Raw genomic sequence first — 22,863 nt, 5'->3', positions numbered from 1 at the left:
GCAGTTGGAGGAGATGTCTGTGGAGAGCTCCAGGAACGCGAAGGTAGAGCCTGCAGATGCGCATTTTAAAGTGATTTCTTTAAAAAGGAGGAAGGTAAATAAGGCAAAATGAGCGGAAGCACAGTAATGAGATAAACATAGCTCTAGGGAGGGAGCCTGCCTGCTCCAGGATACAGTGCAGTTAGCAGCATCGTGATACTCTGCAAGAGCGCGCTGGGGATTGCGCTCGGCTGCCGGCTGGCCTGGGGCGCCAGCAGTGATTGCAACAGCCCTGGGGGAAGGAGCTCCAAGGAAATGTTTAACTGGAGCTTTCCAGAGGATGTTCCACCGATGGGAGAGCAGCCATTGGCACGGAGGGCTGGCACTGCAGCTGTGCAGGCGCTGCCACTGTAACCCGTGCCGTCTGCCACCGTGTCAGGGGCTGGAGCACGTGCTGGTGTGCCCGCAAGGCTCCCCTTTCCAACAAGGTGTCACACACTGGTGCCTGTCCCACCACCTGTGGGGCCAGAGCCAGGCTGCACACAGCCCTCAGCAGGGCAGGGCACAGATGGGTCTCCCTCACAAAGCCCTGAAATCCACTTGGTGTCGAAAGCCAATTAGCTCAGGGAGGGCTATGTGAGGACAGGGCAGCTGTGCTGTTCCACTGTGCTCGCCCCAGGGAGCTGTGCAGGAGCCCCAGCTGACCTGTGCTGAAGGGAAGGAGGGGAAGGAGGGCACAGAGGGACTCAGTGGATGGGAGCTTTGGGCTGGGCTGTGGACCTGGGTGTGGAGGAGCCGAGGCAGGCTGCTGGCTCAGCATCTGCCTCACATTTTCTGCCACAACACATGAACGTGGCCTGTGCCCTCATGGGATGAACTCTGGGAGAGTCAGAGGTGTGAAGCCAGAGGCAGAGTCCAGACCCACAGAGCTGGGTGCAGGACATGGCACTGCAGCCTGGTGCTCCTTCCCATGGTGTTGGGGTGGGTGCTGGGACAGCTCTGCTGTGTTTCTGTGCTGCAGCACAGCTGTGAGAAATAAGGGCCACTGCCTCACATCCAACCCTGACAGGGACCCCTTGGCATCAGGAGGAGCAACTGTGGTTTTTCTTTTCTCATTTCAGACGGAAAAGGCGTAACTTCAGTAAACAAGCCACAGAAATCTTGAATGAGTATTTTTACTCTCACCTCAGTAACCCCTACCCCAGTGAAGAAGCCAAAGAAGAGCTGGCAAAGAAATGCAGCATCACGGTATCGCAGGTGAGCAGCGAGGGGAGCAGGTCCTGGCCCCCTGCACCCCACAGTGTGTCAACCTCCCAGCTCCCCCTGAGGTGCTGCCACCTCTCTCCAGGCTCTGGGAGGTGGTTCCAGTGGAGGCAAGCAGTACAGAGCACGTGCTGCCCAAAGCACCTCTGTCATCCCTTTTTACCACATAACTGTTCCTGTGAAGTTTGTGCAAGACAACCAGCATCTCCCCAGCATCTCCCCAATGAGAAGCATACCCTCGTTGGCTGTGGCTGCTTTCTGTGTGGGCCAAAGTACATGCAGAGCTTGGACTGGTGTCCTGCAGTGGTGCTTAGGCCACTGACACCATCGAGCCTTCCCTTGCCAGGCAGCTTCAGAAGCAAAACCCTCTGCATTTCTTGTAGCCTGTATGATAGAAACCCCAATTACTCCCACACAAATCGGGCTCATACAGCTCAGGGAAGGTTGAACTTGGGTAGCAGAGAAGTGCCTTGGCAGTTTCCAAGTTTTCCAACCACCCCCTTCCTGTTGTGAGGGCCTGTGTGCCAGCTCCTCCCTGCTCCCTTATCAATATTTCAGGTCCTTGAGAGGAGTGGTGCCTGCGGCGTGTGTGTTAACTATTAATGATCACAGGCTGCACTATTGGCATTATTAGCAATGCAACCTTTAGCTTTATAATTAAGACCTGAGTTGAGATTTACTTTACAGCTCTCCACTGAATGCATGAAAAATTCAGGCAATTTATTGAAATCTTTCAAACGAAAGGCTGCCCAGCTCTCCCAAATTTGGAATTACTTGACTTTGGATGCACCCACAGTACCAACATTGGCAGAACTGCCCCAGGACATGTGTGTGTGCCTTGCTCTCTCCTTGGCTGTTCCTTGGCACGCAGCACGTACCGCTCTCCAAGCAGGGTGGGAAGTGTGTGGTGCCAGGGGAAGGTACGGGATGGAGACAGGGACAGTTTCTCCCAGTCCATTTACAAATGGCTGTGGTGATGGGCAGGAATTTTTTGAGGGAAATTCAGCATGCAACTTGTTCCCTCCCACGTTGCTCCTTCATCGCTGTCAGCATCACACAAGTGACTGCAGGGTGCAGGGCAGCTGTGGGGGCTGCCTGGCTGCTCTCCCATGCCCTCAGGCATCCCTGTGGCTGCTGTGGATGCCTGGAACCAGCCAAACAGCACGAGAGCACAAGTGCCAGGACACTGTGGTCTGCAGAAATCTTCCATGTGATCTGAGGCAGCCTGTTGTGTGGTTAGGAAAAGCCACACCGTCAACACCAACTTGAAGAAACCAGGAGTTCTTCAGCTTTGTTAAAATGTAATTGGGGGAGATGACATGGGAAGGAGCCCACCAGAGCTGCTGAAGAGCTTTTCCCTGCACACCCAGCAATGAGCTGGGCCTGGCAGGGAAGGGGTTAGTGATCGAGTGGACAGATAAAAAACCAGATCTAGATAAGGCTGAAGTGACTAAAGGAAATGAGATGGAACATTTGAGAAGCCATAACTGATTGGTTCTAGTGCTAATAGATCTGATTTCTTTCTTAATTGGTTGTTTGATAAGATTTAATGTATATGCTGTAGAGTGAAGTAAAAGGCAGGCAGATGGTCCAAGAACACAGCAGCAGCAGAGAGCCTGTGACAGGAATATAGGTTTGTCTCTTTAATATTTGATACAGGCATGAATTAGTTGCTTCTTGAACCATTAGGAAGTCTGAGTGAGCGATGGGAGTAGCTGCACTGCGTCCTCCGTAGTGCTGTGTCCAGCATCCTCAGCCTTGCTGGGTGACATCGCCAGCCTGGAGCAAGGGCACCAGGGACACGGGGCTGGGGCCTTGGCAATGACCAGAGCTTTGCTCTGGCAAGATGTTATAAATGGCTTGGGAAACCTCAGGATGATTTCAGAAAGCCTGGAAATGGGGCCCATCATCTGATGGGAGAGGAGCAATTGTGAGAGAGAGGTAGTGCCTGTGATCAGCTGGTTGCTTGAGTTCCTGATGGATCTGCTGTCAAAGCTAGAGAACATGAATACTGTGGATATCCAAATCTTTGATTTCCTAAGGCTGCATGGGGGTGCTGCAGGGTTAGGTGGTATTTTCTTGGTCAAACTGGGCTGGAGTTGTTTTTCCCTGCACTGAAAAGGGTATCTGTTTTTGAGGCCGTGTAGCAGAAAAGCTGTGAGCAGGCACTGTGGAGCAGCCCCACTCACGCTGCTCTGGTGGCTGGCAGCAGAACTGGGAAGATGCAGTCCAGAACTCAGGGAATTGAGCAGTCACTGAAATCCTCGCAGGAGCAGCCTTGCAGGGGACAAGCAATGGCATCCAAGTGAGTGACTGAGCTACACCTTACTCAGGATTTTCATGGAAAATCTCTAAGAGCGTGTATTTCCAGCCTTGACCAAGCGCCCCTCGGACCATGCTGTGTGTGGCACTGTGCCCCATTTACCTCCCAAGCTGCAAATGCCCTGAAGGAGCAAATAGCTGGGAAAAGAAAGAAATAATGTTAATGGGTGACTTCCCAAACTCCTTGAGCTGGTGGCTCATCTTTGATGAAGAGACTTTGTCCCTTCCCTGGCTGAGCCAGTCTCCTCCATAGCCTCTCCTAGCCATGATCCAAGGTGTTTCTCTCTGGTACTCTCCATGCCTTGTAAGTGCTGGGGACAGATTTATGGCTGAACATTTTCTCCCTCAAACACTTAATTAGTGAGTGTTTTGGGTTATCCTCCCCCCAGATTAAGTCGCTCAGTGGAAATCTTGCTGCCATGGCACTTCACTGAGCTGCAAAGAAAATTGTCTCCCAGAATCGTTTCGTTGCAGATGGGAGATCAATGGTTTCAGTTTTGGTATTGGTTTTTAAAATAATATGTAGAGAAGGTTTTTTAAGAAAAGCATAAAGACAAACTATTAAGATGAACACCTCACACAATTTCATTTTTAAGAATATGGAAAAGGTAATTCTGGGGAAAAAAGTGTCCTTAGCAGAGAACATTTTTTGCTGTAATTTAGAGCTACTCCATCAGCACATGTTGGAGGGAGATAAACTGTATCATCTGTTCTCCCCTACCGTGGCTATGAGGCTGATATTTTATACTTTTGCAGATGAGCCTCTTTCAGGGTGTCACAACCAACCATCAGTCCATCACAGGGGCTGGAGAGAGGGCACAGCCAGTGCTGAGAGCGTGGCAGTGCAGTACAGCAATAACATCTTTCACTGCTTCAAACAAAAGAAGGATGTGGCTGACAAGGGAATATTTTTAACATTCTTTTAAAGAAGGGATGCAGGAGCTGGTTTCCAGCACCCCTCTGGCCCTTGCTGCTTCTGAGTTTGTTTCTGTGAGCAGGTTGACAGGGAGAGCCATGGATGGAGGGCTCTTACCCCTGGACTTCATGTGGGAAGCAAGGGAAAAAATGACACATCATAGCTGTGCCACACTGATTTTCAGCATTTCCTGCTTTGTGCCATTTTTTTAGGTGTGGAACATAAACTATGTGCTACAAACATAGAAACACAATGGAAAGATTTCTGTGATCCATGAATCTGTAGCTCCCTAATTCCAACAGTGATGCTCTCGTGTCAGCTGCATCTTTGCAGAATGAGCACTGATTTATCCCAGGAAATCAGCCACTGTGGAGACACAAGGCAGGCCTGCCCCATCCCAAATCCCACATTAGGCATCTTGATGATTTCAGTAATAATTTATTGTCTTTTTATTTAACATTGCAATTAACATGATAAATAAGTGCAACAGTATTGTTTGAAATGTAATATACAATTAAGCCCAATTAATTAATTGGCCTTCAATGATCAGGAGGAGAAAGATGTTCATTGTTTTTTTTATGTGAAGAGATACTTTGTTTTAATGAAAAATGTGTTGTGAGGCAGCTTGTGACGGTGGGGACTTCCATGTTCAGGGTGAGCAGAGGGCTGGGCGAGGAGCCGGGTCCTGGTGGTGACAGGGGGGCCCAGCAGCTGCGTCCTGGTCATCCCTGGGGTGCCAGTGGCAGAGCAGGGCAAGGGGTGCTCCAGCTGGTCAGGGATCCTAAATCCTGCCTGGCACAGCCCTCTGGAGCAGTGCCCAGCCCCTCCTGGCCAGGTCCAGCTGCCCGTGTCAGCCTGGCTGTGGCCACAGCCCCTGCGTGTCCCCTGCGTGTCCCCTGCGTGTCCCCTGCACTGCCCTGTGTCCTGGGGGCACGAAGAGTCCTTGGGCAGAGGGAGTGCAGTGGTGGTGCCTGCAGCTCCCCCGGGAGCTGTGGCTCCTCCAGCAGTCCCCGTGCTGTGCTGTGCTGCACGCAGGGTTGTGCTTCACTCCCAGGAAGAGTTTAACATTTCTGGATATTCCTGGGGATGTGGTGTGCGGGTTAAACATAACGTACAAGCACTGCTCCTCTCATTGCTTCCAATTAAACCTTGCTTGTTAGTTTAACCTCTAGGTAATCCCATCAAACAATTGATGTCAAGGAAACACTGCCCACAGTGGCTCTGGATGAGTGGCCATTAATTTTAATTGCCTTGATATTAAAGATTAAGAAGTATTGGGACTAGCAGAATGAAAACGATCTGATGTCAAGCAAATCCACGCATTGAGGCTTCCCCAGGCTGCTGGTGATATTAAAATTTTACTGTGAGAATTAAATAAACCTTTATTAGTGATGGCTGTTGTTTGATTGGTCCAGGGGCGTGCATAAACAGAGGGGTCTTGCGCACATCCGTGGACAATACGGTTGATGTGCAGAGATTCCTCAATTATGATACTGTTAATAAAGCATAATCTGATTGTACACAATAATTATTTGCTGGGTTTCATTAATGTATTATTGCTTCTGTGACTGACAAGGTGATATTAAGTGCAATATATAGAATACAGTGAAGTATTATCTGGGGAGCAGGATGTATAAGGTGCCTTCTGTGCTGCCAGCAAAAGCTAGAGGCTTTGCATTCATTGTGGTTAAACAAAAGCTGTGCTGCATCAAATACAGAAGGATTTGCCTGCTGCCTCAGCAGGGTCCTGTACTGGGCACGGGGACGGGACCCCAACCCCTGCCGTGCCCTGCAGCTGAGTGATAATCGTGGGGCTGTTGCTGGTCCCTTCCCCTTTACTGCTGGATTGTTGCAGTTGTTTTTTGTCTCTGCCATGTTGGCTGTTGTCTGTGTTCCAGACTGCATTTGTTGTTTAGGTGCTGTTACAGCAGCTGAAGTTAAACAAAGCCCCTGAGCAAGATTGTACAAACTTTCCTGAGCGGCTCCAGCCGTGACCCCTGCGTGGGTTAATAGCCGGTGCCCCGGGAGCCAGCTTGGCTTCAGTACAGCATCTTCAAAGGGACATGACAAAGTGACTTTTCAGCCATTATTGATTTATATGATCCCTTTCATTTTCAGCCAACCAAACACGATTCTGTGAGTGGGCTGCCAAGGTTGTTCCAGCCCAAAAATAAAGAACAATTGCTCTCACTGCCCGCTCGCCCTCGCTGAACCGGACCTTGGTCCCCCGTGAGCAGCTTTCGGGGTCTTGCAACAGTTTTGTTGCCAAATGGCCCGTGGTAGCAGGACACAATGGTGTGCTCAGTGGCACAGCAAGCTCCAGGATACGTGTTGTTGTCAGAGGCACCCGTTGTGCCTCAGTTTGCCAACAGAGCAGTGGAGCCAGATCTTTCTCACATCCATAGTGGTGTTTAACTGATCCTGGGTTAGTGCTGAGCAGGTACAGGATGAGGGCTAGGGCACACATCTGCTGTTCCAAACGTGACATCTCAAAAGCATCCTGCTTTTTCAAACCAAGAGCTTCATGTCCCTCACCCTTCCCACCTCTCTCCACTGCAGGTGTCCAACTGGTTTGGCAATAAGAGAATCAGGTACAAGAAGAACATTGGGAAGTTCCAGGAAGAAGCCAATCTCTACGCGGCAAAGACGGCTGTGACCGCAGCGCACGCCGTGGCCGCAGCTGTCCAGAACAACCAGACCAACTCCCCCACCACACCAAATTCTGGTACGTACCTATCTGGTGTGTCTGAACATCCCGAAGGGCCATCTGTCTCCAAGGACCCCCAGTGGAGCCCTAGCAGGCTCAGTTGGGATGAGGAGGATGCAGCTCCTTAGCAGCCCTAATTGTGGCACGGGGAGTGGTGCCAAGCCCAAGGACGTCCAGGCTGGACCACAAGGGCCCAGCACTGCCGTGGGTGGCCCAGGAGTTCCACAGCAAAGCTCCCACAGTCGTACGGGAGAGCAGAGTGGGGCCCATGTAATTCCCGCGGTGGGAACGGCTCCTGGCTCAGCCTTCCGGCACCTTCTTTGTTTCTGTAGATATTTTAAGCCTTTTCTCATTCATTGAAAAGAACATAAAATAGGGCAGAGCTCCAGGTCTGGTTTTGTAGAACTGTTAAATTTATTGTCAAGATAAGAACAAAATAGAGGAATATTTTAGCATGCGCTAATTAGAGTTTAAACTCTGAAGGGCTTGAAATGGAGTGAATGTTATAAATAGAAATCTAAGGATGCAACTTGATTTTGGAGTTGCTCTGCCACATGTTCTGCTGCAGTATTTAAGCATCATCTTGCTGGTGTGTTGACAACATTTGCAAGTCTGAGCACTGCATTAGCCAGGGAACATGTAGGGGAGGAGTTGCCTTTTGGGGCTCCAGGGGCAAAGGTTGCCAGAAGCACAGATGTGTCTGACACTATTTGCAGTCAAGTTATGCTGCAACTTAGTTATAAACAACTTTTAAAGGGGATGGAGGTCCATGGGGAAAAAAAGACTTTAACCAAAAGGAAGTAAGAGAAAGGTTCCTCCTGTGATGGTAATAAACTGGATAATTGGGGACTGCCAGCCATTTCCTTTGGAAGGAGACACAAAGCACGGGCTCAAAATGAGTGTTTGGTGATGGCACCTCACGATGGAGTGATCCCCTGGGGGAAAGCTCCAGTATGGGAACTTACTGTTGTCCAGGAGGCTGTTCCAGAGGAAAGAGCTGACCTGGGTTGCAGGGATGTTCCAGGCTTGCCCAGCACAGCTCTGATGGGGGGCTGAGAGCCGGGCAGCCCCCGCCGGGACGAGCCGCTCCGGGGGCCCCGCGGCCACGCTCACCCCTCTGCCGAGCCCTGCCTGTCCTCTCTGCTCCTGCTGCTTCTCCTTCCCCTGCCCTCAGGTCCTGGGGTTATGTTTTTGCAGCTCTCTGTTATTCAGCTACCTAACTCTTTCCTTTCCAGGTTCTTCTGGTTCTTTTAACCTCCCAAATTCTGGGGACATGTTCATGAACATGCAGAGTCTGAATGGGGATTCTTACCAGGGGTCCCAAGTCGGAGCCAATGTGCAGTCACAGGTAGGAGAAATGCCCCCAGCAGGGCCTTTCTGGCAGGGTAGGGTTTGGGCTAAAAATTCCGCCTTACTCTGGCTCTATTAACTGGTCTGGGCCTCGCTGCAGAGAGGAGGCTGCATATTTCTGGATGTGGCCTATTCTTACCCTGGCACTGAATTTCACAAATATAAAGGAAAGAGTGATTTTTTTCTGATTGAAATTTTAAGCTTTGTGAATGCATTCGGCTCTGGCTTGAGCTCATGGAATGGGATTGGGTGCGTCTGACTTCCATGGACACTGTAAATCCAGTGAAAGTTTCTTTCTTTTTTTCCTTTCTTTCCCCTTCTGCCCCCTTTTTTCATTTATTGGACAAACTTTTATTTATTAATTAATTCATCTATTTATTTATTTATTTATTTATTTGAATGTCAGAATGCATCTGAAAGGGCTATTACAATACATCTAGTTGTCAGTCACTATTCCAGTCCTTTCAGAAGGGCTGGCTTCATGGTTTCTGTGCTGTGTACACACACCATCATCTCCTCCATACATGCCAGCACAGACAGGAGTGTGAATATTCCCAGCACTTTGCAGACACTTGGGAAGGAGCTGCGGGCCACGGTGCTGGGAGGAAGTTGTGTTTGGTGGTGTGAGAAGCAGAGATGTATGGGCTGTAATGGGCATGGATTGGTTGAAATTCTGCCAGTCAGTCTTGATTGATAAATTTGCCTTTCTTAGAAGATGCTAAACCCTTTTGGCTCACATTATTCAAAATGTTGCCTATTGTAAGTGATGATGTTTTAATAGATTTGGAATGATGAATCCTGTCTCCCTTCGCTTTAAGGTGGATACCCTGCGTCATGTTATCAATCAGACGGGAGGATACAATGATGGCTTGGGAGGAAATTCACTGTACAGTCCACATAATTTAAATGTGAGTACCCAGGGGAACAGTGGTTTGGAGAGCCATAAGCGCAGTGGCAGGTAAATGCAGTCATTAATACCTGTATTAATTGCTCTTTCGATAGTGTTGTTTAATATCACATCTTTGGGGATGAACCACAGAATAGCTCTTGGTGCTCCTGTAAGGCTTGTTAGTGTAAGAAGAGAGAAATTGCAGAGCTGTGACTGTAAACGATTTGAATTTTTATATGTTTCACCTTATGAGTTAGAAGGTAACTTAGAGAGGCTCCCTGGCCCAGCAGCTGGGCAGAGGCTGTGCTGGGCTGTTCCTGCCTGTGCCAGGCATCAGCACCGGCTCTGACAGACTTGGACACACCTTTGGCCATTTTGAGGGTGCCCATTTCTCCTGTGTCTGAGAAGTACCTTTGGCCCTGTTACTCCAAACGGCAGTGAGCAGTGAGTCTGGCAAACAGATGCCAGTAAATCGAGGGATTATGGGCGTGATGGTGATAGGTGCTAAATGTCCTCCCGCTGGCCGTAAGTGATGGGATGTGACAGTGCCCGGGCCAGGCCTGAGGCTGCGTGAAAGGCACCGGGATAAACAAACACGGGATCTGCTCTTCCTTTGGCCTGGGAGCCCAGGATGGAACACCCCAGGCAGCAGCCTCTCGGGGAGGGCTCCAAGGCAGAGCCTGCTCATCCCTCATTCCCAGCTTGCTTCTCGCAGTTACAACCTGTAACAATTAATGCTTTCACTTTTTTTGATTTTTCATATTTGCTTAAGAAGTGACTTTTCTTTGTTTTCTGTCATATTAATGGACTCTAAAATTACTGTAGAGAATTCCTTGTCCAGTGACTCTCTCCCCTGTCCTGGGGTTCACCCTGGTGTTTCCCAGGTGCTGTGGATTGTGGTGTGGGGGCTGAGCAGCCTCAGGAACCCATGGAGAAGGGAAATGGGGACACCCAGGGTGAGCTGCTGCAGCCACAGGGAGGGGGAGGCTTTTCCCCTGTTTTGGATTGCCACTTGCCATGAGAGTAAATATTAATGATTTAAAATGTGATTGAAGATGTTCAATTGTAACGGGAAAAAAGTACCATTAAATACTCAAATCTTTTACATTTGAAATGTCAAATCTTTCTTTTTGGGTTTATAAATAACTCATAATAACCCACAACAAACCATATAAAAAGCCTTTTAGTTGCATTTCTCCTTTTTCATTTAAGTGTTTTGAAATGCTTCAGAGAATTTGCGATATCCTTATCAACATGATAAAATATGAAACTGTGATTGCCTGCAGCATTTTACAGACATGAATTCCATCTTCACTGATGAGGCCTGATAAGGCGCTGTTGTATAATACAGTGCATAATCTCAAACCACCAGAGTAAGGATTAATTTATTTGAAAAAAAGAATGCTTGCTGACAACCTCTCCTCCAGCTGCCAAGCTGAGTAAAAATATTGTACATTTGTTGTTTATAAATTTGGATAAAAGAGGAATGATGTTTACTTCAGATGGAATATCTTTAGACTCATATCTGCACAAGAGTTTTTCTTTCTCTAAGTAGATTCTCGTATCTTTACAAAATAAAAACCTGCGGTGCCTCCACATTCAGAGCAGGCTTTGTGCCTGTTCAGTCTGTCTGAGCAGCGCAGGGGTGTTGGGAGGGTTCAGCCTTGGGGTCTTGCAGGTTGGTGTTGCTGTTAATTTTGCTTAAGGGAACCCGAACGTCTGGGTTTGTCAGGATGAAGCTGCTCTGTTTGCTGTTTCATCTGCAGAGGAGATAATTACCGAGGCTCCTCTCCCCCGGTGCAGCCGTGCAGCGTTCGCTCGTTGTGACAGATCACAGTGTTTTTAACGTGGAACCAGGCTGGGTGTGGGGTGTAAGGGGTGACAGCTGGGGGTCCCCTGCACATCCCCATGGTGTCCCCCAGCCCAGGGCGCTGGCCCAGCCGTGGATGGTTCCGGTACCGGAGCACCACGAGCCCATTTCCCCGCTAACCTTTCCCTGCCAGGGCCGGGGGCTCCGGCAGCGCGGCCGGGGCGGCTCTCGCGGGCGCTGCAGAGGCCTCCCCGTCACTTCCACTCAGCGTCCCCCAACTCACGAGCCCCGCGCCTCCCTCTTCTTGACTGACATAAAAATATGTAGCGACAAGCTGTCTGCCACAGCCGAAATCTGATCAGACATTGATTCCAGCAATTGCCTCGATTGGCCGAGACATAAGGCAAATTTGTTCCTGAGCGCTGCTCGTGCTGATGCAGGTCTGAGGCGGGAGGGCCGGCGGCAGAGGCACGGAGCGGGGCTGGAACGGGGCTGCCTCTGGAGATAATTGGAAAACCGATCCAAACAGCCCCTTTCCACCTCTCAGACCCACTCTGGGGAGCTGGGGGAGCGCGTGCAGGGAGCCGGATGGGGCAGCTCTGTGGAGGGTCCCGCGGGTGGGGAAAGGCCATTCTGAACTTTGGGAAGCGAGGGGAGATGCAGGGGTTAAACGTGGACTGCCCCAGGCTTGTCTTCTCAGGGGAAAAAGCTGAAGTGCTGGTGAAGGGATGTTCCTCATTAGAGCACGGATGGTCTCTGCAGAAATTCCGCAGTCCTGATTGCAGCCAACATCTGGCTGAACGCTCCTGCTTTCCCTGCTCAGCCCACATCCCACACCTAATGCCGCCAGCACAGATCCTGCAGCCAGAGGGAGTGCAGGAAAATGCCCTTCCCAGATCATCTCCCCCAGCCCCGGGCTAGCCAGCCCCACACTCGCAGCGTACGGTGTAATTAATATGTGCAATGGTATCAATTGACTTGTTTTTGCCTTTGCAGGCTAATGGAGGCTGGCAGGACGCAACCACTCCATCTTCTGTGACTTCCCCTACAGAAGGGCCGGGAAGTGTGCACTCGGATACCTCTAACTAATCTCCTAGCAACACTTTTTCCCTGAGCTGAGATGCCTTGATTAGTGCATTCAGAGTCGCAGGAGAAAAAGGAAAGAGTTTTTTGTAGCCAACCACCTACAGCTTTACTGTAAAACCTTGTCTTATTAGAAAACTTGGTAAATCTGTTTTTTAAAGGTATCATAATCATTTGTATTTATACTTAAAACACACAATGTTAAAAAGCACTTTATCCAATTAGGCCAAGATTTAGCATTGTTTATAGCCCTGTAACTATTTTATCATAATTTATTATCAGCAGTTTTAATGATGTTGGTCTAACAGTTGCCAATTACTTGGCCTTAAGGGTAAAAGTACAGGACAAGCTTAACCTCAGTAGCAAGAGCAGACACAAAGAACCGCCTCACCCAAATTTAACTGTGTGCATATTTCTATGGAGAGCTGACAGGAATCGCAGACTTTGATTGTGTTTCATCTTTTCATATCTCTCACAGAGCTGGAATAAAAAGAGCTGTTCGGTTATTTCGGTTAACAATGGTTGTGTTTAAGAATCCTTATTCGTCACATTTTTGTTGTGATCTATTGTCTTACAAATTAGATTGGAAACCAGGATCATCTTTTCTTGCTAAAGCCCCCCCCGGACCCTGAGTCTCCTTTCTGTATCCCGACACGGACACGGGTTGTTCTTGGGAGATGCCGACTCTTGCTGCTGGTCTCTGTGCACACCACGACCCGGGGTTTTACAGTACGAGCTGGATGCTGCCACGCCTGCCAAGGGCTGGGGCCTCTGCTTGGCAGCAAACCACAAACAAAGGAAAAGGAAAGGAAAAAGCACCGTGATATGGAGTGTTGTACATAGTGTAGCAAAAGAGTATTTATACATCTCACCAATCAAACACAGCTTTATTACCTCATGCGAACTCATACAAACCAATAGACTTTCAACATGTTCTGTAGCTTAGAGTGCTCACTTACTACCTCTGAACGATACTCACGCTGTAGTTTGTCTCTTTCTTATCTTTTTGCATCTTGTAATTAACTCTTTGTTTCCCCACGAAATGTAATGTACATTGTAATCTCCTACGAATCAGGGTTGCCTTGGCAACTGCTAAAGAAGCGGAAGTGGAAACATGGGGTCTTAGGTTGGACACAAAACAGTGCAACTGTTGTAAATACTGAGAAGCATTTTGAATGTTCTTCATCTTGTTACTAATCCACGCAAAAAACAACAACTAATTGTAATGCATACAGACTTCAGTATTCGGTACTGTACATCCCCCTGGGTCGCAGGGGCCCTTTCTCTCTCTCTTTTGTATTGTATGCGATTCTGAAACTGATTGAGTCATGAAAATAATTTGTGGCAGTGATTCTAATGTATTAAACCGTTTCGTGTTACTTTCTAACTGGATTACACCCTGGATTGAAAAGTCTTCCTCGTGGTAGTTATATGTAGTTTCAAACATGAATAAACTTTTTGCTTTCATGATCGAACGTTGAGGTTATTTCTTCCTGCTCAGTTCAAGTCAGCCCGAAGAGACGTGTCAGCCTCCAGAAGAGCGAGCTGGGCATGGAGCAGGAGCTGAGCATCTCTTTAAACACCAGCAGGTCCTTGTGTCCTCGTGCCCAGAGAGCACTGGAAATACTGGGAGAGGCACGTCCTGGGCAGAGGTTTCCACCCACCAGCCCCTGCCTCCACTGCCACCCTGCTCTGCTCGGGAGCCACAAATCAAGTGGAGGCAAAGGAAGGGGTCAGGCCTTTAAAAGAGTTTAAAAACCATCATCATATTCACTCTTAATTACCATTTTTATTTAGCATTAACTTTGGAGCTACAGCCTCAGCTAGCAAGTCTAATGTGATTATAAAAATATTTTTCTTTATTTAAAAAAACTTTTTTGGAAGGACGTATATATATAAATGCTAATTTTAAGTCTTTTTAATAAAGTAAAGGTCAATAACAGGTAATAGCCTATTTACCATATCTCAAGGAAATTGACTCACAGGAAATCAAATTAACGTTAATCACTTGCAGCAAATGGTCTTTGATAAATATAACTACTCCCTACTCGGGTTAGTGCAGCTAGGCAGGAGGAGCTCACCACCACCAGCCCTGCTGGGCTGGAGCCACGGGCTCAGCTGGCTCCGAGGAGCCACTGGCCATCACCTTCCCTGCTCTTCAGCTCTTCAAGCCTTCAGGTGTTGTTTTGGTGGCTGAATAATTATTTCCATGATTCAATGGTCTTGTGGTTCTGATTATCAACAATTCTTGTATCAGGTTATTTGCTCAAATACCTTTGTTCACTGGCTGTCCAGCTGGGGCTGTGGTGACTCTGCACCCCACACTCTCGTGCACCGTTGCTGCTCTTGTTCGTGGAGCAGACTCACCTCAGTCAGCTTTGGAATTGAACATTGCTTCTTCTGTTACAGGTGGTGCATTTAAATAAACAGGTAAATAACTAGCTGTGCATTGCAAAGCCTTCGTTATCATTAACGAGAGCTGGGGCACGTGGGGACTGTGAACATCTGAAGACTTCTGCGTGCTGAGGACAAAGCACCCAACAGTTTGCATTTGCTACTGGAGCTGCCGAAGTCCCTGCACTCGGTGTTTGTGCTTCATCTCAATGGAAACGGTATTTTGTATTTTAAATGTAAAGTATGTCAGTGGAGGCGTAGTAGGCAGCGTAATGAACACTCAGACGTCCCTCATCTTGATCACATCTCTGCTGGCCACAGGCAAGGACCTGTCACACACTGAGGAGGTTCATAGGAAGGCCATCAACAACCTTTGGGCCGCCCTTGCCTGCCCCACACCCGCTGGGCATCATTAGCTGCTGCTTTACAGCATTAAGGCTTTGGGTCCCTTTGAATTACAAGTGCAATTTGGCCTTTCCTTACGTTGGAGAACAGACACATGGCTCCACGGCAAATATAAACATCTTATCCTTGAGGCCTGATCACTCATCAGCGAGGTTTACTGCCAGCACCAGTACTAGGATCAAGCTACTGATGGTATATTGTGTTTCACCTGGTAGCTGCACCCCGAAGGGCCATCAGAGCCTTGTGCAGATCAGCGACTCGTGCAAGGGGAAGAGACCCTCTGCTCTCCCATCCTGTGACTGCTCATCCTTATTCCCTGTGCCCAGGTTTCAGCTGTTGGCACACATGAGCCTTGCAACTGGATCCGTGGGGCCAGAAGAACAAAGCCCACCAGCCCTGTGGCCGTGGCTCCCACCAGCCTTGGGAAGTGCCAGCCCAGACACCCTGTGTGAGCACAGCAGGAGCAAGTGGAGGATTCGCAGCACGTCCCAGGAATCGCCGTCCCCTGTGCCTGGCACTGACCTGAGTGAGGCACCTGTCACTGGGACAAGCACGAGGGTGTCTGGAGGAGAGACCCACGGTGCTCCCCTGGTACCACTCAACTGGCCACTTTTGGAAGCAGCCCCAGCTCTGCCTGACCTGCTGTGCGTGGGGTGGAGCGCGGCCACTGCTCTGGGGTGTCCTCAAGGAGGGGTTATCAGAAGTCCAGCAGCCGGGGAGACACGAGGCCTGGCATTCTGGCAAAGGCACCAGGTTTGTGGCCTGCTGAGCCATGGGAGCAGCCCCACAGCCTCAGAGTCCCCCAGAGATCAGCAATCCTTCATGTGCCAACAGCGGAGCAGGTGATGAGCTCCTCTCCCTGCACCCAGCTCCCTGTGTATCTGGCCTTGGATGCAACAAGGGATCCTCAGCCCAGGAAGGGAAGAGTTGGGGAGATTGTGACCTTGGGGCATTGCAGGATCTGTACCCCTCAGGACTAGGGCAGTGGGGGCAGCTGTGCTGCCTTGGCACTGTGTGTGAGAGGCTGAGCGGTGCTGTGTGATCCCGCAGCGATGTGACCACACACGAGCTGGATGTGCCCTGCCCATATCTGTGCCATGTATTTCCAGTGTGATAAAAGTAACTGCAAGTAACTGAAGATGTTTCCAGTTTGCGTTAATAAAATACATCTTTTTAAAGAATGGAATTCTTCAAAGATTGGCAAATTTTATTTTATTTCATTAGCTTTAATGTCACTGCCATATGGACTGTGAAGAAAAGTGAACCATTAGATCAGAGGGACTGAATTATCAGCGTGACACAGAAAGCTCTGATACAATTGTTAAGGATAAGCCCTGGAGTGATTTATTGCCTGCATTGTATTAGCCACAGAGGAGTTATGATATGCTCCCCATTCCTGTATCATATTAGGATTTTATTAGTCTAATATGACACGGTAATATAATATATGATTAGAATTCCCATCCAGTGATCCTTCCCTTGGTGGTGGAGCAGGAGACAGTTTTGTGCTCAGCAGCTCCCTTGCCACCATGCCCAGGCTGGAGGGACGTACCTGGGATGGCACAGCAGCTGAACCAGTCTCTTGGCCATCCTGGGTGGGATGTGGGGGCCATTGTGCTCGGTGGGCACCCCAGGCTGCCTGTCTGTCACCCAGTTTGTCTTCCCTGAAATACAAAGCCTCTGGTTCCTTCCTGCAGCTGAGACAGCGAAGGATGGGGCTGGCATTGTTATCCTTGCTGACAGCCGAGCCACGGGTCTGGGCTGCGTCCCGGCAGTACCTGGGAAATCAGCTGTGACGTGCCAGGGCACGGGCACCAGCTGTGCCAGGTGTCCTGCAGCCCCGGCTGAGCCCGTTTCCCTGTTTCCACGGCTTGGCACAGTAAGAGGAATGATGCACACAGGGGGCTGGTCGAAGGCTCTGTGTGCCCCAGCATGGGGGGAGCCAGGGCTGTGCTCCCAGATTACTCAGCCTCTGCACTGCCACCACACGCTGATTGCTGTGCCTCATCACCGTGTTCCCCTTGCCCCCACATCTCTCCCTGCGTGACCCTATACCCTCTGGAAACTCAACTTACCCAACAAATCCTGAAGACAAACTTTTCTTCAAAGTTCCCCTGGTGTCCCCCTCCATGTGTCTCCGAGCCCCCCGCTCCGCCTGGGAGAAGACGCCGTTTGTAGCCTCGTTCTTGCCTCCAGCAGCAGCAGCAGGAGGAAGAAGTTCAAGCATGTCAGAGCGCTACTAGGTGCTAAATCCCGAAATCTATATCAAAGCCTATTTGATCATCTTCCTGTCATTAATATAATAAAAAGGATTAATTTATTGGAGAGTGCCGAAACCCTCCTGTGGCAGCAAATGCAAGGATCGTGTTTACACAGGCTAATTAAACCCAATTACTTTCATTCCTTTCTGCGGGTGCTGACGTGTGTGCTGCTACCCTGCCTACGTGAGCCCCTGTTCCTGGGGCAGGTGGGCACCTAGAGACATCCCCAAGGAGCACATCTGCAGGCCAGTGACCCTCCCAGAGGGGAAGGGGCCCTCTCCTCCTCCTCCCACTGCCCTGGCATCCTCAGCTCTCCAGGGATGCCACCTCTGGGAGGGATGTGGCACGTGGCCACCCTGGCTGTGGGACAGCCTGGACGAGGCTTCATGAGGGCAGACGGGGCCATTGCCCGTGGTGGGAGATCACCTATTAATGGCTGCTATTCTGATAATAACAGGCTGCATTTTTTGTGGTAAAATTCAGCACAAGAAGCACGCGTCATTAAATATGGAAATCCAGAATTTTATTAGCAATCTGCTAGATCTGAACTGACGCCAATTAAACAAAAAAGATATCATTTATAAAAAGGCTGAGTTCAAGTTGTATTAAATATGAAATGCAATTTTCTGCTGGTTGTGATTTATTACCATTGGTACATTGTTCAAAGAAGCATGTTATATTTCAATAGAGAAATATTGTTTATTCATTAATATTTTAAAACTTGCTTATTGCTGTGTATGACTCTCCTGCAGAATGAAACTTATGATTTAAAACATGAATTAATAAACACATTTGAAAGTGTTAGACAATATCATAACCGCTCATTTTTCATTTTACTGAGAGCGTATTAAACTTTTATAATTCTGTGTGTACTATTATTTTCCAAATAAAGGTATGGGCTCTAAATTGCTAATTTCAGGTACAGATGAGAGAAAGCAATAACAGATGTTGGGAATCAGACACTATGTCCTGCTAACACGGGCTCTGTACTTTTGTTCTTACATTATTCACAAATGTCCTTCTCGGGGCCGTGGCCCCCTGAGAGGGTCCTGGGTGCTCCAAATGCCTGTCCCAGCAGGACATGAGGGTTCCAGGTCCAGCAGGCCAGGAGAGGACAGTGAGGGGTCCGGGTACGCTGGTGCTGTAGGGCTGGATCGCACTCTTAACACAAGGAAGCGTTTGATGGAGGCTGACATCCCAAATGAGGCCCAAAATATTTCATACCAAATGGGACAAAGCAGTAATGATCCCAGGGGCCTCGGGTTATCTTGGTGATTACCTGCACCCACCACTTGAATCAGCAGCATTAAGGGGTCTGGACCCGATGCGAGGATCCCTCGGAACTCATTAGTCCTGAGTACTTTCTACAGACTCTCCTCTCAGCTGCTCTATTCAAACTAACCTTTTTTGTATCTTCAAATCTCTGCTGCCGCAGCCTCGCTGTATTACCATAACAATAACCAGTATTTCAATTTTAAGAACTCATTTTTCCTCAAATAGAAAGTGCCAATCAATTTAAAGAGCAGGAGCGCAGGCAGGGCCCGTGCACTGTGGCCTCACCCTCCTGCTGCAGCCCATTCTGGATGGGAAGAGTTTCTGGAACTGCTCCTTCCTCCTGGCTCTGCAGCACGTGCAGGGCCAAGGGGATTCACCTCAGAACCTTCAATGGCAGGGAATGGGGGGCTGACATTTGGAACACTTCCCCAGCTGCTGTGGGGAAAGGCCAGGAGTGGGGTGTCACCTGTGGCTGGTGGAAAACCCCTGCCCTGTCGCTCTGCCCGTGGGTGGGTGGTGGCCAGAGGGGGGGCAGAGGCAACTCCCTGTGGCAGGTCTGAGCACTCCAGCAGTGCAGTGGCTCCAGTCAAGGGTCTGGATTGAAATGAGGGGGTCTAGGACATGTGCTGGAGTGTTGGGGGGCTGGGGGGGTCTAGGCAGCCCCATATCTGCACCTCGTCTGGTCGATGGTGGGGTGGTGGCGAGGGGCACTTTGTGTGACAGTGGCCCTCACACCTGACAGTTTGTGTGAATTAACTATTCACCTCTTTGCTGGGCAGAGCAAATCGGTGGAGCTCATTACTCCAAGCCAGTCAATTAATTAAAGTTCAGTGCTTAATCAAGTTCCAATGGTCATACACGGGGCACAGGGATTTCTCTCTCCCATGCTCAGAGGTTAAATGGAGCCCTGTACAGTGCTCAGTACTCTGTGCCCAACTCAGCCTCAAATTAGCCCCCACCTTGTCCCCACTGGCCTCCAGGCAGCAACCTGGGAACTGATTCCTCCTGGCGAGCTCCAGACTGGGGGCTTTGCCCTGCCAAGCCTGGGGCAGTCTTGGGAGGGGTGGGAGTTGCTGCTGAGCACCCTGGAGTGCAGGGACTGGGAATCATCCGTGCCACCCTGCCACCCCCAAGAGACCCCAGCAACCCACTCAAGCTCCTCTCTGAGGGGGGCACACAGGAGGCTTCACTTGGAAACCCATCCTCCCCCCCCCTTGGCTGGGCAAAGAGCTGCAACAAAACCTGCTCCAGGTGCAGAGGCGTGGCAAGGCTGAGCGTGGGAAGAGCCTGGGCTCTGCCACCACCAGGGTGTCCGGGACAGGAGGGGACACAGCACAGAACTGCAGTGTCCACCAAAAAATTGCCTTTCCAATAGGCCTGCCTGTGTGTTCCAGTGGCTCTCCAGCCCATCCATAACTGCGAAGGAGATGCTGTCCAGCCACACAGGCTGCAGATTCAATTAGGTTTCCCTCTCCCAGAACGTGGCACGAGAAGCAATCTCTCTTTTTTTGAAGAATGTAATAGCAGAGTGCATTGGAAATGCGTCAAAGAGACTCTGAGAACAGGATCCCTGCCTTAAATCCTGAAAAACAGTCAAGAGAAATATGTTGTTTACCTAAATTTGTATTTCATAAGGTCTCCCAAGAGATTATTAAACTAACCTTTGGTCTACGAACACCTGGCCCTCCATGCCATCAATAATCAGCTGCACCCACCGCATCAACAGGCACACTCTGGGAGAGCCAAACTGCAGGAGCCTAAATGAGAGTCACCAAAAAGTCTGTAACAAAGAGGGCACCCAGGACTTTGCCCATTCCCAGGGCTGTGCCCATTCCCAGGACTCTGCCATTCCCAGGGCTGTGCCCATTGCCAGGACTCTGCCCATTCCCAAGGCTGTGCCCATTGCCAGGACTCTACCCATTCCCAAGGCTGTGCCCATTCCCAAGGCTCTGCCCATTCCCAGGGCTCTGCCCACTGCCAGGGCTCTCTGGCTCCAGACACGGAGCTGGATTTTGCCCGTGTCCCAGCCGTGGCCCTGACTGTAAGGTTGGGGCTCCCTGACTGTCCTGTGGCACCACTGCCATGGCAGGGGGAGGCCCTGGCATGGCCTTGCCCCCATGAGATTCTTGGGGGGACATGAGAGGAGCCAGGTGCCCCAGCAGCAACTCTCTCCCACCGAGTGGGTCTGCAAGCTGCAGCCTGGCATCCCTTAATTGATTGATCAGCTCGGACTGTCAGCGCTTACAGAGATAATTCAATTTATAAAATCCCATTAAGTAGTGAAAGATTTTTTGATTGTTGAATTGTTTCCTATGTTATGCAAGTCATTTTGGTCCCTCTCACTTGGAAATCTGCGAGAGCTGCTGATGGAGCTGTTGCTCATCACTGGCTCAGATGCTCCAGGTGTGGGTGAGTGTAGGACAGGAGACAAAGGAGACACCCCAAGCTTAAGGCCTCCCAGTGTCCCATGGCATCCCAGTGTCCCATGGTGTCCCAGTGTCCCACGGTGTCCCGTTGTCCCCCGGTGTTCCAGTGTCCCACATTCCCTGGCACGTGGAGCCGTCCCTGCAACTTTCCTGCAGCTCCCATCGTGGGCACAGGCGGGGGCTCCGGCAGAGCTTGCCCTGCACTCCCCACTGTCCCTGTCCCGCTGGTGTCCCTGTGCCAGAGCAGTGCCAGCTCCTCGCCCACCGTGCCCCCAGCCCAGGTGATGCCGGGCACAGCCAGGGAGCGCCGGGGCTGCCATGTGGCAGCTGAACTTCGGTTCCCCTTTCCAGCTCTTTGTTTCCATCCCCCGCCCCCAGCCTGATGCAAACTCCCCTCTCTGCTTTGTTTCCATAGAAATCCTCAGCTGTAAATCCTTAAGTAACTTTTTTTATTTTATTTTATTTTTTTTATTTATAGTGTGCTATTAATGTCCTTTCAAGCCGAGGACTCCAGGAAATGAAATAATAGAAAAGGCACCACTTTGAAATGCATCCAGGCATTTATTGTTAGTAAGTGAAAAAGTAACATGAGCATTTAAAGAAAATATTGGCAGATAAATTGGGTTTTAAAGAAAATATAATTGAATATAATTTCTGCTTCATTTAGTTAAATATTTATTGTTTTATTGACTTATTTTCTTTTATTTAGAATAAGAACCTTAAGCTGAAATTTAATTTTCTTGATAAAAATATACGTTTTCATAGAAAATTTGGCATTTAAGAATGTTATCTCAGACATTAATGGCTTTGATAAAAGCAGGTGGTTTGTGCAAGGGTTCGGTTTAGATATTTCCTACTCCAGTAAATATGAAGTAGTCTCTATAATCATCATTATAACAACAATTAGCATTATTCTAATTAATGGGCAGGGGTAATGGCAATTCATCCACATGGAAAATCAGTGCTTGCTGCATATTTGAGTTCTTACTCAGAGTTTTTGCTGAGTTCTACAGAATCTGAGCGAGGGGCTGTGCGTGTCCTGGGGCTCCCAAAGGCAGCGGGGAGAGCCCCTTCCCTGCCCTCTCGATCCCTCCAGGGGATGAGCAGGCACTGTGCTGGGGGACCTGCCCTGTGGGGACAGAGAACAGCCCAGCTCACGGCAGGGATGCTGCCAAACCACCTCCAGATGGAAATAGTGTCTGGATTCAAAGCAGCACTCCAGAGGTGAAAGGCTGTGGGCTCCATTACCAGCCCCCAGAGTCACCCTGTCCCCCTGAAATATGTCACACACACTTCCAACCTTTCCCTTTTTATGGGCAGGTTTAACTGCAGCACAGAGCAGCTTCTATCAACAACAGCGAAAAAATGTCCTGCAAGAGCAGGCCTGAAATGGTAAATATTTAACAGGTCCTTTCTGTCCTCTCCTTCTCTGGATTAAAATAATTAGTTTAACAAAGAGGACTGTGTTCCCCTGTGTTTGAGCACAACGTGTCTGGTGCAGCAGCACAGCTGTAATTCAGTCTCGGGCTCTGCTGGCATTTACACACAGCGCTCAGCGCCGCTCTCCCGCTTTATGGTGTCAGCAGAACATCTTGATTGAATTACAGCTCTGGGCTCAGTTAGGAGCTGAGCATTATTCCAGATGTAGTTGAATTGTAGGTATCTGTCTGTGCTTATCTGGGGAGATAAACCCTCAGGAAGATCAGGAGCCCAGATGTGGGATGGGTGCTCCTGGTGCCAGTGCTGCATGACATGGGGCTCTGGGGAACTTGCCTTGCCCACC

The 22,863-nt window shown here is 49.5% G+C and overlaps 1 protein-coding gene across 7 annotated transcripts in view; it reads left to right on the top strand.

The window, feature by feature from the left end:
* The window catches only part of PBX3 (PBX homeobox 3), a 99,423-nt gene extending 85,632 nt beyond the window's left edge, over positions 1-13,791 (top strand). For 6 of the 7 annotated variants that reach the window (XM_027892994.1, XM_027892992.1, XM_027892991.1 and 3 more), the window contains 5 exons: positions 1,101-1,236; positions 7,040-7,205; positions 8,423-8,535; positions 9,356-9,445; positions 12,233-13,791. In XM_027892994.1, coding sequence (XP_027748795.1) covers positions 1,101-1,236; positions 7,040-7,205; positions 8,423-8,535; positions 9,356-9,445; positions 12,233-12,325 — 598 coding nt within the window. In that variant the 3' untranslated portion in view covers positions 12,326-13,791. The remainder of the gene's footprint in view (positions 1-1,100; positions 1,237-7,039; positions 7,206-8,422; positions 8,536-9,355; positions 9,446-12,232) is intronic. The other variant, XM_027892996.1, reaches the window with a different exon arrangement.
* The last annotated feature ends 9,072 nt before the right edge of the window (positions 13,792-22,863 follow it).

The sequence above is a fragment of the Empidonax traillii genome, unplaced genomic scaffold (genome assembly GCF_003031625.1).
Source record: "Empidonax traillii isolate 1590-97213 ecotype Southwest subspecies unplaced genomic scaffold, ASM303162v1 scaffold375:size1330703, whole genome shotgun sequence".
NCBI lineage: Eukaryota > Metazoa > Chordata > Aves > Passeriformes > Tyrannidae > Empidonax > Empidonax traillii.
The sequence above is the reverse complement of the archived record's forward strand: the minus strand, read 5'-3'. Positions and strand labels throughout refer to the sequence as shown.